At 38.1% G+C, this 13,420-nt stretch overlaps 1 protein-coding gene across 2 annotated transcripts in view; it reads left to right on the top strand.

Annotated features, from left to right (window-relative positions):
• Positions 1-11,740, top strand: part of lepr (leptin receptor) — a 126,581-nt gene extending 114,841 nt beyond the window's left edge. For both annotated transcript variants that reach the window (XM_043699432.2, XM_043699431.2), the window contains exons 18-19: positions 3,405-3,480; positions 7,314-11,740. In XM_043699432.2, coding sequence (XP_043555367.2) covers positions 3,405-3,480; positions 7,314-8,183 — 946 coding nt within the window. In that variant the 3' untranslated portion in view covers positions 8,184-11,740. The remainder of the gene's footprint in view (positions 1-3,404; positions 3,481-7,313) is intronic.
• The last annotated feature ends 1,680 nt before the right edge of the window (positions 11,741-13,420 follow it).

The following is a 13,420-nucleotide window of genomic DNA, read 5'->3' as shown; positions in this document are numbered from 1 at the left end:
GGCCCTGTCTCCGGACTGCAAAGACATGAGTCCCCAAACTCTCGTACATCCAATTCCTTACTGACCATGGCTAACCTCTGGATTGGAATCAGGGTAGGGCCTCGACTGAATATGGTGACATGGGGAAAGAGAGTAGAATTGAAGGCTGCATAGAAATGCGATAAGTTGGGCTCACAATGAGATGCAAATGCATGGAAATAAAATAGTCGCTGTTCATTAATAATATTCTGATCTCAGTTTAAACCTTATGGAAAAAAATCATAATTTTTGACTTTGAAAGTCTGATTTCTTTTCATTGTTGACATATTTTCCCACATTTCTCACCGTTGCCCTTACCATTCAAGGGAGCGGAAAATTCAGTCCAGAGTTCATGTTCTGAAATTGTTGAATTTAATGTTGAGCACAGAGTCTAAGTGCTTAATTGGAAAATGAGATGCTGTTCAATGAGTTGTTGAGCTTCGTTGGAACATTGGTGCAGGCCAACGACAGAAATGTGAACATCAAAACAAAGTGATGAATTGAAATAGTGAATGACCAGAGCTTGAGCCATGCTTGCAGACTGAGCTGAGGTGTTCTGTAAAGGGTTACCCATTTTGAGTTTAGTCTCCCCAAAGCAGAAGAAATTGTATTATAAGCAACAATACAAATACAAAGTTCAAAGAAGCCCCCACTAGCTCAATGATTCAATGAAAGATATTTGTGAGAAGGGACAAAGTAAAAGGCTACATGTTATACCTCCTGCACCTGCGTGGATAGGAGTCCAGAGTAGGAGAACAAGCTGATTAAGGATTGATCGCAGTTTAACAGAGGGAGAAATCCCATTGGAGTGCTGTTGGGAGAGGCAAATGTGTTTGGTGGTGGCCTCATGCTAAAGGTAGTGGAAAAGGAGGAGGAAATAGTGATGACTGCAGATGCTGGAGAGTCAGAGTCAATTAAGTGTGGAGCTGGGAAAGGTACAGCAGGTCAGGCAGCATCTGAGGAGTAAGGGAGTCGACATTTCAAGCATAACCCTTCATTAAGACCTGATGAAGGGCTATGCCCAAAACATCGACTCTCCTGCTCCTCAGATGCTGCATGATCTGCTGTGCCTTTTCCAGCTCAAAAAGGAAGAGGATAATAGATTGAATGTGAAGACTGGTAAGGCGAATAGTGAGGATGGGGAGAATCCTAATTAGTTCTCCAAAGTAAGGGAAGGTGAGATCCAAAGATGAGAGCTGAATACAGAAAATGGGACAGGATTTAGGACCTCCTCAGCCTCAGTGGTGGCAAGTGGGATGGGTTCATCCTTTGTTGGTGAATAATGAACACATGTTGGAAACACTGTGGTAGGAGTTTGCTTTGTCAGAATGGATGCAGAGAAGATAAAGAAACTAGGAGAATGGAATGGAATCCTTACAGGAGGCAGGGTGAAAAGAAGTGGAATTGAGGTAGTCATTTAGCTTATTTTGCATATTAGTTTACAGTGTATCCTGAGAAATTAAGACAGAGTAGTCAAGGAAGGAAAGGTAAGTGATCACAAGGAGACTGTAAACTAGAAGCAAAATTAAATTTTTCAGTCCTGGATGAAAGCTAGAAATAGGAGTGTTACAGTCATCAATGCGCCAGGAAAAGAGTCATTGGAGAGGGCCTGAGTGGACCAGAACATAGATATATCTCATATCCCTGAAAATAACTAGGCTGAAAGTAGGTACTCATAGCAACAACTGTTCTTTAGAGGAAATGAGACAAATTAAAGGAGGAAACAGATAGAATACTGGTGAAACTCAGCAGGTCTTTAAGAGAGAAACAGTTAACATTTCAGGTCCAAAGACTCCTTTTCAGAACTGTTCTGAAGAAGAGTCACACCAGACTTAAAACTGGTGAAGTAATCTGACACCATCTCTCCACAGTTTTACCAGCGTGCTCTGTGTTTGTTTCCAGCATCTACAGTATTTTGCTTTTATTCAAGAAATTAAAGGAGAAGGAGTTCTTCAGTGAGACAACATGTTCTGTCAGGTAGTGGAAGTAGTAATAGATTGGGACTGTATGGGTCTATGTTCAAGGAAGAATTGGGGAACGTTTAGTCTGCACGGATGTTGTTGTAGACGTATGGAAATTGGGAGTGTATAGTGAAGAGGGCCAGGAAACTGGAAATTATCGAAATGATGTTGGGAATTAGAAGATCATAGATGATGGTGGGAAGAAACTGGATAAGGGGAGTAAACAAGTAGAGTCGAAATGGGAAGAAATAAACATGGCAGGAGCAAGTCAAAACAATAAATCTGCCAGGGCAGTGCTTTTTGTAGACTTTGGAATGTAGGTCAAAGTAATAGTCCCTGGTCAGTGAGTTTGAATCCATTCAGAATCACACAATTGTTTCAGTGCAAGCGGAGATCATTTGGCCCACCATATCTTTTAATGAGATGACTTCTCATATTTTGAACTACAGAGAATATAGACCTAATTATTCAGCCTTTCATGAGCTAGGGAACAATCTAATGAATCGTCATTATCTACTGCCAAAAGAAGAATAACTTTCCTTAAATAAGGAGATGAAAACTTCAGATGTAATTCCAGGTTTGGCTTCACCAATACCCTGTACAATTGTGACATCCTCATTCCTGTTCTCCTTTACAATTCCTGAATATTTGCTGTCTTGCATACTAGCTTTGCGTTCCTTGTATGACCACAGCCAAGTCTCTCGGAATTTCAATGTTTAAAAGTTGTTTTTATAATATATTCTGCTTTTTTGTTTTTAGGACCATAGTGAATACCTCATTATTTACTTAGCCACATTATACTCCATTTATCATCTTGTGGCCTGCGCACGTGACCTGGCCATATCTATTTGCAGCCTGTCTATATGCTCATTATAATTTAGATTTCCACCCAAGTATTGTCAGCAAAAGTGTACACATTATAATCCATAGGTAATGAGGTGAGACTGCAGAACTGATCCTTGCACCTTCTGACACTCTACTATTCACAGCCTCTCACCTTGAAAATACCCCTTTGATGCCACTCTCCATTTCTTGCCCTTTAATCAGTTTTGTATGATGCTAATCTGTTCACCTAACTCAGAGCTCTTGTCTTGACTACAGCATTTGTGTGGCTGTTTTACGCACACCTTTTTGAAATTCAGATATATCACATCTGTTCTTTGCCTTCGATCCTACTAGCCTAATCCTTAAAAAAGCACTAAGTTTTTCAAACACAGTTTTCAAACATAGTTTTGTAAAACTATGTTGACTTTGTCTGATTATACTGTGTGTGCTTGCCCATTAAATTTACAAATTGAATCAGTTTTAGTTGCCAAATAAAGACAAGTTCTAGTTCATTTCATCTGCTTAGTCTTTTACATGATAAGACTTAAGAATTTGTATCAGATATATGATGAATTAATAGAAAACATTTTTTGCATTCAGATTAAGACATCGTGTCTGGAAAGAGGTCCCCAATCCTAACAAGTGCTCTTGGGCTCAAGAAATTGATTTTAAAAAGGTGGGTTTTTAAAAATATTTTCTATTCCTTTTGCTTATGTAAAGATATACACTAATGGACACACAAAACGATGAAAGAAGTTAATAGTTAGCCAAGACTGTTAAAATTAAAATTAATGAAATCCTGTGAAAGATTATGTGAGGAATAATAAGCATTTATTGCACTGAAAATGCCAGCTAACTGGGAATAGGCACATCAAAGAAATAAATATCTGATGCAGGGATGAGTGTATACCTGGTGTGATTATGATGCATAATTGATTGAGGAATTAAACAGTTTAGATCTTGTTTAACCTAGATTTGGGGATCAAAAGACAGCAGTCTAATCAAGGGAAATGGATTAAATAAACAGTGTAAACATTTTTTACCATTCCATATAAAGCCTCTGTTATAAAAATCTCTTAAATTGAAACAACATCCTAGAGCAATTATGCTCACAATTTGTTGATTTTAACAAAATCAAGTGAAACCAAAAATACTGTTAAGGATTTAATGAATGTTTGGTATTTGTTTTTAAAACTAGTCAGTCAGGGAATAATAATTAAATGTGTCTTTTCAATTACCAACCAGTTTGATTTGCAATGAAAATGAAAGAGGGGACTGCTGGAGACAGAATCAGGAGTGTCGAGTTGAGACATTTCCAGGGTCTGCAAACCCAGCTCAGGAGAAACTGTCCTGGATGTTGGGACTTTCGTTTTGAGTAGCTGAGTTCTCTGGGAGTGGGACTAGGAGATCCTAGAACACAAGCAGAGCTGCAGTTCCCACTGGCAGGTTAGCAAAGTTCTGCTTTAAGGCTCAGGTACTGTGTCCAAGAGTTAAAAATCATAATAAAACAAAAGAAACTAATACTCAATCCCCCTTGGCCCTACATGCAATCCTCATGCCCCATTGATGTCAAACTATGCTCGTCCACTTCTCCCCATAATCCCCTGTACACTCCAGGTCAACTCCTGAATTCCTTTATAGTCCCAATGCTAACAGTGCCAACTCATACTAACCCATGACACCAACCACCTCCTTTTGCCCTTACCCAGTACAACAGTTAATTCAGCATCAAAGGAGACCTCATAACCCATGCTGGGATAAAATCATAACTAATTCTAAGTTTCAAATGCAGATTTTCTTTCAAGAAATAATTCATAATAAATATCTAAATGTAACATCTTTCAACTGTATAATCACTTCTAAATACAAACATTTTGTTTAACTGCAAAATCCCTTGAAAAAACAAGGTTTGGAATTCCCAGTCCCAGCTCAAAAACTCGATAACCACAACAATATGTCAGTAAAACTGTGAAATAGCAGGACCCAACTATGAGAATAGAAAGTGTAAAATCAGACGGGCAGCACTAATCCAATAATAGTAACCATTAAACTTATGCCAAGAAATAGAATGGCGTATTTTTTCTAAGCGTTCAGACACATTATTTTCCTTTCTTTTCAAATATTTATTGGATTGGAGTTTTTAGATTTAGATTAGATTAGATTACATTACATTACATTACAGTGTGGAAACAGGCCCTGCGGGGCAACAATCCACACCGACCTGCCGAAGCGCAACCCACCCATACCCCTACATTTACCCCTTACCTAACTCTACAGGCAATTTAGCATGACCAATTCACCTAACCTGCACATCTTTGGAGTGTGGGAGGAAACCGGAGCACCCGGAGGAAACCCACGCAGACACGGGGAGAATGTGTAAACTCCACACAGTCAGTCACCTGAGGCGGGAATTGAACCCAGGTCTCTGGCGCTGTGAGGCAGCAGTGCTAACCACTGTGCCACCGTGCCGCCCACAAGATGCTTTAACACTTTAAATGCTTTAACACGTTTGATAGTTCCTTTTGACCATTGTTTTTAGCATATTTGTTGGCAGCTGTAAAAGTTGAATAGTTAATGCATTTTTTCACTTTTCACACATATTTATGTCTACTTTTAATAGTTCAAGCAAGCACTTTACATCTCCTAAAAAGCAGCTTATCTCTCCAAAATGTATCCAGGACCATACAAATAGGGGTGCCTTACTTTTCCAAGAGGGTAGCCTGTCTATCCAAATAAATCCACAAAGTTCAGACCTGCTTCTGCCAGGTCCAGTCTGTGCATAATTATGTTTCATGTACTTAGTTACCAAATCAGAAATTACATGTGGCATTTACATCGGTAAAGTATGTATTTGCGAAATACAACCCAGCCCTTTAGAATTAATAAGCGTCAAGTTCAGGGATGTGACTCCTGAGTTATGGCCTCATCTGCCACAAAAATCCAGGCCCATACATCTATTTTGATTTGAATATTGTCTCACTAGATCAACACCAGCTCGTCTGTCACCTCAATATTGTCTAACAGTTGAGTACAGAATAGCACGTGGTGCTTCCACACCTTAATTCCTGAATCTTGAATTTAGTGTTTAGATTAGATTACTTACAGTGTGGAAACAGGCCCTTCGGCCCAACAAGTCCACACCGACCCGCCGAAGTGTAACCCACCCAGACCCATTCTCCTACATTTACCCCTTCACCTAACACTACGGGCAATTTAGCATGGCCAATTCACCTAACCCCTGCACATTTTTGGATTGTGGGAGGAAACCGGAGCACCCGGAGGAAACCCACGCAGACACGGGGAGAATGTGCAAACTCCACACAGAGAGTCGCCTGAGGCGGGAATTGAACCCGGATCTCTGGCGCTGTGAAGCAGCAGTGCTAACCACTGTGCTACCGTGCCGCCCACTAACTAGGTTTTCAACTAGGTTGTAACTAGGTTTTCAACTGTCCAATTTTTTAGAGATTAACTGTATAATATTTTCACCTGAAAGTCAAAAGATTTACCAGAAAAAGGTAAATGATCTGTTCATTTTTCTTCATAGTTGGTTACATACATTTAGAACTCTCGACCCTTGAATCATATGGCCTAGAATTTTGGCAAACTCACCCGTAGAGTCCCTACAGCCAGCATTCATAAATGGAGATCCCAGGAGCATGGAACTTTGCATATAGTTTTAATTATCATGTAGAAGGTGCAGAAAAAGGAGCTCCCACAGGTTTGTGCCCAAGCGTTCACGGAAGCAATTGGGCAAGTTAGTGGGGATCAGGAGAAGAACTGGCCGAGCCTCAGAGTTTGATCAGGAGGGGAAGGTTAGGAGTTCAAGAAAGAACTTTACAGGGTCTGCAGTACTATTGGTTAAACCTTGATCTGACATCGAGAGATAGGTTAGGAGTTTGGGGCCAGTGGGAAATTTTAGTAGGGGACCTAGAGGTCAGAGTCAGGAGTGAGATCAGGAATCTTGGGAATGGGGTTAAGGTGAGCACTAACCCTTTTTGCCCCAGTAGTGATCAATACCAGTGTTGGCTAGTTCAACACCTGCCAATGTTGCCAGAAAACAGAAGCTTTAATGGCCTAATGCCTGTTCCTGATGTGTGTAAAGGATGGTACTTATTAAAGCCTTACTAAAATGGTACCTGACAAGGCCAACACCAGAGATGTGTGCCATGGACTAGATGTAAATTTTGATGTAGAATGGCAGATATCTCACATAATATGACTTGACATCCAACTGCTCTGTTGTGTCTTTGAATACTTTTAAAATATATTTTGTTTATTTTCAATTATTCTGATGAATATTGATGTCTGAAAATAAATTGGTGTTGAAAGATTAATAAAATGACAGATAATATCCAATATACTATTCCAGTTGAACATAATTAATTAACAGATGAGACTGATAATTGTTATTGACTAGGTACTTGTAGAATCAATTCACAAAAACTATAATCAATATTTCTCTTCAATTTGTAATTTTTTTTTTTACAAACCTTGTCTTTCATACTGCAGTCTCTCACTAATGGAAACCTATTTGGGAAACACCATCAAGGTGTGATGCCTGCTGTCCCACTCCTTGTAGAATCAGAAATATTTTCTGTGGCCGTTGTGGAAGAGATTATAGAATATAAAGAAGAAAAAGATGTAATTGATGAGAATTCTGTCAATGAAATAGTTTCAGAGCTACATCCAGACACACCTAGAGTTCACATGCTTTATGAAAGTGAAGATTCACATGATGAAGTGGAAGGTGATGTGGAAACCACTTATGCACAGAACACAGACCTGTCGAACTTTGACTATTCAAAGATAATGATAAGTGTAGAAGCAGATACCCTTCGCAAAAAGCGGAAGTGTATGAGCAGCAATTCAGATGAAGGCATGTATTCAGATAATGAAACTGATGCTTCAGGTAATGAGGCTAACAATCTGTGGGAACTTGAAAACCAGACTTTCCTGCAGCTAACACAAACTGATGAAACCAAGTCACATTCTATTAATTCTTCAGAGGGTTTTTCTGAACTTCAGGACCAAGAAAACAAAGTCCTACATAATGGAAATGAAGAAATGGATTTTTGCTACTTAGGGCAGTCATCATTTGAGAACAATATAAACAATAACACCACAAGATACAATCCCGAAGAATTGCCATTTCTGAAAAATTATTTACCAGTGGAGTTTGAGGATCCTTCTGAAACGTATTCAATATCTTACCTGGATTCATTTCTGAAATTCAGCCTTAATGAAGATCATTCTTCTCCGATGAATCTCAGCTCATATATGCCTCAATTTCAAACAAAAACACACAACCACTCAAAAATAACTAATACAGATGATCAAGTATCATCTAATCATCTTAATGGTTTTTCTGCAGTTGACTGAAGGTTTTGTCTTTATCAAAATTGTATTGTATACATTGTTTGTGCTCTCTCTCTTTTAAATCCATTCCAAACCCAGAATGTATGTTATCTGAAGTATTGACCTTCCTATTTGTGCTAAAGACTTCATACTTGCTTTGTTTTTCATTTGTGAAACCTGAAAGTGTGCGATGACACAATGCAACAAATTCAGTAAAAAGTCAGAGAAGGTTAGATAAATCAGCAAATATTGATGAAGTAGAGTCAAAACTTCAAAATTTGCAGGAGGTAAGTTCCATTGTTTCAAAATGACTAATTATAAAGCAAAATGTTGAAACTAGTCTTGGTAATTAGATAGGCTGCAGGAAGGAGAAAACATATTTAGGATGACAAATTTGAATTTGACAGCAAAGTTTGGAGGATGAAGGACAATAGAAGGATCAACAAATTCAGAGACAAGAAAGCCTGTAATCTAAATGCTATCAAAATATTCCTTCTCTTGGTCACCTCAGTCCTTTGAACACGGTCTGACTAAAATAAATTAAATACTATTATTTTCATAAGTGCATTATTACAGTGTATAGAATTGTGTACTTAATTATCAAACAGTAAAATAAATTCTGATTATCATTTCTAACGGAATCATCTGGTACAGAAATGGAGACTACTGTCCATGCATTCACCACCTTTTAATACATAGAATTAGTGTGAAAAAAATCAGTTCATATAATTTACAAATGTAAGCACTTTTCAATTTGTTTTTATTCAATAGACAACAATTACTATTAAATTAATTGCAACAAGTGCCTTAGCACGTGTGTTTTCTTTTAATCTTTTAGTTTTCTCCTTCTTAGATCCTGTTTTGAAACCAAGACTAATTCAATATTAGATTTTTTTAATGCCTTGATTCAAACTTAAAGTGAGCCTTGAGAGATTTGGCCAGTGTTAGTGTACTTTTGAATGAGAAGGGAAGAAGTAGTTAAGATTCCTACCTTGACTACTCTTCAGTGTCACTAGAAAGTGCCTCTGCACAGGGAAAAGAGATCAGATTTGACTTTGATTCTCATTTGATTAAATACATTGCTCTATAGTCTGAGTGCAGCCAAATATGAAAATTTGCCTTTAAATCAACCTACCGATGATCGGCAATCAACTGTGGAATTGAACTGCACCACTAATCAGTGTCTTTAGTGTTCTCAAGAAAAAGGAGAATTGAGAAAAAGCCTGCTTAGTAAACAGATGTAAGTCAACTGTGGTATCAATAATTGGAGAACAAAGGGAAAGGAGAAAGGTTCTAGTTTTAAAACTGAAAGAATTGTGAATTCTGGAAATCTGAAATAAAAGCAGAAATTGCTGGAAAATCTCAGCAAGTCTGGCAGCATCTGTGGAGAGAAATCAGAATTAATATTTTGGATCCAGTGGCCCTTCTTTCAGAACCGTTCTGAGGAAGGGTCACTGGACCTGAAACCTTAACTCTGATTTTTCTCCACACATGCTGCCAGACCTGCTGAGATTTTCTAGCAATTTCTGCTTTTGTTTCAAGGTTCTTGTTTTGTCGATTCAGAATCTGGCCTGACTTGTGCTCCCTATATGCTACTCCATGCTGATTTGTGTTCTGCCCAAATTTGTCAAGAGCTTTATATGTAGTTACTTTTGCTAAGTGTTTATATGATCAATGAAGGAATTTTTCACAGAAAGGAACTTAAATTGTTTGCTTGGTAAAAATCACATGGCACCGGTGCAGGTCACCACCATGATGACTGTAAATTCCTTAATGCGAGAAATGTGGTTGGTAGCTTGTGTGCGCATAAATTGTGGATTCTACACTGCATTGAGTGTGGGAGCAGTCTGAGTGTATTGCTAACCATTAACCACGTGACATGAAATTTGGCTTCTGTTTTTCTCCCCCATCTTGCTTATATTTTCCTCCAGTGTTTCTGATTATTTTTCATCTATTAATCAGTAAATGGCTTTGCAAGAGCTGAGGAACTTCCTTAGGGTTCTAAACTTTTCTGTCACGGCTGGTTTATTGAAAGTTAGTAAATCACTGACTACACATAATTTGCCAAATGTCAGTAACACATTGAGAAGTCTCAAATTTCCTTAGCAACCCAAGATAAAAACAGTCAAGATAAGAGTTCCGAATAGCAATGAAAATACTAGAGTTCTGACAGTGGTTAGATTTCAGACACCTGTTCTTTTCCTTTCTCATCCCTTCAAACAAACAGCCATGAACCAGATTGCTAGGCAGCATCTGTACTCAGAAACTGAACAACCTTTTTCAAGCAACTGGTCTGATGAAAAGCCACAGAATTGGATTTTCACGAAGTTGAAGAAGCTCTGTAGAGGAGAGAAAATGGCAACTCTGATGATATTCTGGGATCTCTGTCCCCATTCCTGATGTTTTCAATTCTCAATAAGATCTTTAAAGGGTGCAGGCTGACCCTCAGCATTGCAGACCTGCTGCTCCATTGCTGAAATCTGCAAATCCTCATCTTTTGGAATTTTCATGGAGTTGGGTCACCTAGTGCACTCGTGATTCATGGGCTTTCAGCAAGAATGCATAATGAGGCTTTACTGGGATCTCAGGTATCTGCTGGACTGATAAAACAGGGAAAAAGGTTATTAGAATGATAGCTATGGCCTCAAGAGCTATTGTGCCAATTGCACAAACGTTATTTATGTAAGTTGGAGGTTCCAAGTACTTACAATTTTTGCTTTTGATTATTTAAAAGGATTGATCAACACTTTTACATTGGCCTGTAGTAAAATTATTTTTTCAATTGAAGTGGAAAATTGTCAATGAATGACTGACTGTGCTATTTTTAAAATTTATTTTCCATATCCTATTGCTCCAATTAGATCTTGTGGCACAGTGGTAGCATCCCTACTTCTGAGCCAGAAGCTTGAGGTTTGAGTCCTGTATTGGAATTTGTTGGTCTTGGAAGATGTATTCATAACTGGGTTGATTATCAGCATGTAAATCCTTCAAATGTGTCTGATAACAGGTGCTAAGGGTGGGAGAATTTCCTGGTCTACAGTCTTGGATAAATCTTGGGAAATGAAGTGGAAGGCAAGACAAATACGGAGATTGTCATTGCTGGATTCACTGCTTGTGTGCAGTGTACAGTGGATGAATAGGCATAGAAGTGCCGCGGACTTGCATGAAGGTCAGTGGATCATAGGAGGGGGGAAAATGAGGAACCACAGGGGATAGGTACTGGGTTAAACCTTGGAATGAGGCCTATGAAGGAAGTATTGGGGTGCATCATTTTCCACAGAAATCACAAGGAAACAGATAAGTGGGTATTCTTACAACAGAACTGAAGTCCCACTGCACTGAGCTGAGCATTGTAAGCAACATGAACTCGGCACCCAGAAAGCCCTGTAGCTGCCTTCAAACTCTTTCCCAGATTAGCTGACCCCACCCCAACCAAATGAAAATCCTGTGTATGCTCGCACGTTCTTTTGAGGTGGGTGAACTGAACTGGGAATTTTCTCACTGGATAAAAGCAAATTACTGCGGATGCTGGAATCTGAAACCAAAAGAGAAAATGCTGGAAAATCTCAACAAGTCTGGCAGCATCTGTAAGGACAGAAAAGAGCTGAAGCTTCGAGTCTAACTGACCCTTTGTCAAAGCTAACAAAGGGTCAGTTAGACTCAAAATGTCAGCTCTTTTCTCTCCTGATAGATGCTGCCAGACCTGCTGAGATTTTCCAGCATTTTCTCTTTTGGGAATTTTCTCAGCTGTTGCTACCTGGTTTATAATGAAAATCCATGCCATTACCTCTGTTTTCCTTTACAACAATGCTGGTCTGACCTAAGAATTTCCAGTATTTTCTGCTTTTATTTCAAATTCTAAACATTTCCATTATTTTGCTTTTCCACGATAGCATTTAAACAGGTAATTTCAGATATGTGCACTTGCCTATTTAAATATCCAGCCATTTGCATTTTATTAAATTGTCTTTTGTTAACAAATACATATTTACCATATAAGCAAACACTTACATAATGGTTATTTACATTTTTATAAATATTAAGAATACAATTAAGGGTATATTAATATGGCAAAATATGCATTCCCTGTTTTCTTTAAGTGAGACAACCACAATTTTGAAACTCAATAATATGGTTCCACTGAATAAAATGTGCTTAGGTACATTAATCAGAAATGTAAACATATCCTTTATGCATGGGCTGGAATGTATAACATATTGCAGAGTTTTTTTAAAAAACATACACCGTGTACAGGTTTAATTTGTGTGAAGGGTTACTTCAAATCCTTATAACATTGTGTACAGTTGTGTTTTAGAAACTGTTTTGCCTGTAAAAACTCATACGCATTATTAATGTTGACATTTTATTCATCCAAAAAATAAGTAACTAGATGAATATTACAGGTGACATGTGTTCATCAAAATGTTATGTTTGTTTGGAAGAGGGAATAATTACATATCAATTTTTTTTCTTGCAGAGGCCAGAGACTGTGAAATTATGATCCCTTGTGAAACAATTTATCTGGTAGTGTTGTGTATTTGTGAACTAGCCTGTTGCCTGTTCCCCTTGCTTTAGTGTAGAGCATAAATGTTTATTTTCCATTTTGCTATGCTTTGCCACAAAACCCTCACTGGTGTGTTAATGTCAGAGTTTCATGGAGGAATGATCTTTTACCCAATGAATATAAAATAAGTCATTGGTCTTTCTCTTTAACATACTAATGAATTTTGATTTTCAATACAAAATCAGAGAAAATGGCATGAATGTAATTGAAACTTCTCCTTGAATGTAAATTGAAAAAATAGTCAGGATGTAAGTGGAATTGTGATGCTTTTACTGTGCTGCAATCATAATAGCACCATAGGACTGAGGCATGTTTGGTGTTAAAAAGAAAGGCACACTTTTCATGTTTTTTTTGTCAGTCACATGTCTGACACACAAGCAAATCAGCACTGTTTTGGAACCTCTAATTCAAAGACTCTATATTCACCCATATTCACTCTATTTAACAGTGCACAGTTTTAAAAACTATGTCACTTTTGTGAATCAAAAGGTCAGGTTCATACTTGCAAGAGTGGGTATTAAAGCACACTGATGAAACCTTTCAATATATAAGAAATACATCTTTTTCCATCCAAGGTAAACTCTTTCAGCAGGTGTCATTCCTCATCTCAGATTTTGCTTAGTCAATGTTCTCATGTAAATTGCTTTGTGCTGAGAGACTAACTTACTGTCCAAGATACTCAGTGACAGATTGGAAT

This window comes from Chiloscyllium plagiosum, unplaced genomic scaffold (genome assembly GCF_037043375.1).
Source record: "Chiloscyllium plagiosum isolate Xiang-an unplaced genomic scaffold, Cpla_swu_hap1 HiC_scaffold_9, whole genome shotgun sequence".
Taxonomy (NCBI): Eukaryota; Metazoa; Chordata; class Chondrichthyes; order Orectolobiformes; family Hemiscylliidae; genus Chiloscyllium; species Chiloscyllium plagiosum.
This window is presented reverse-complemented; position numbering and strand designations above follow the sequence as displayed.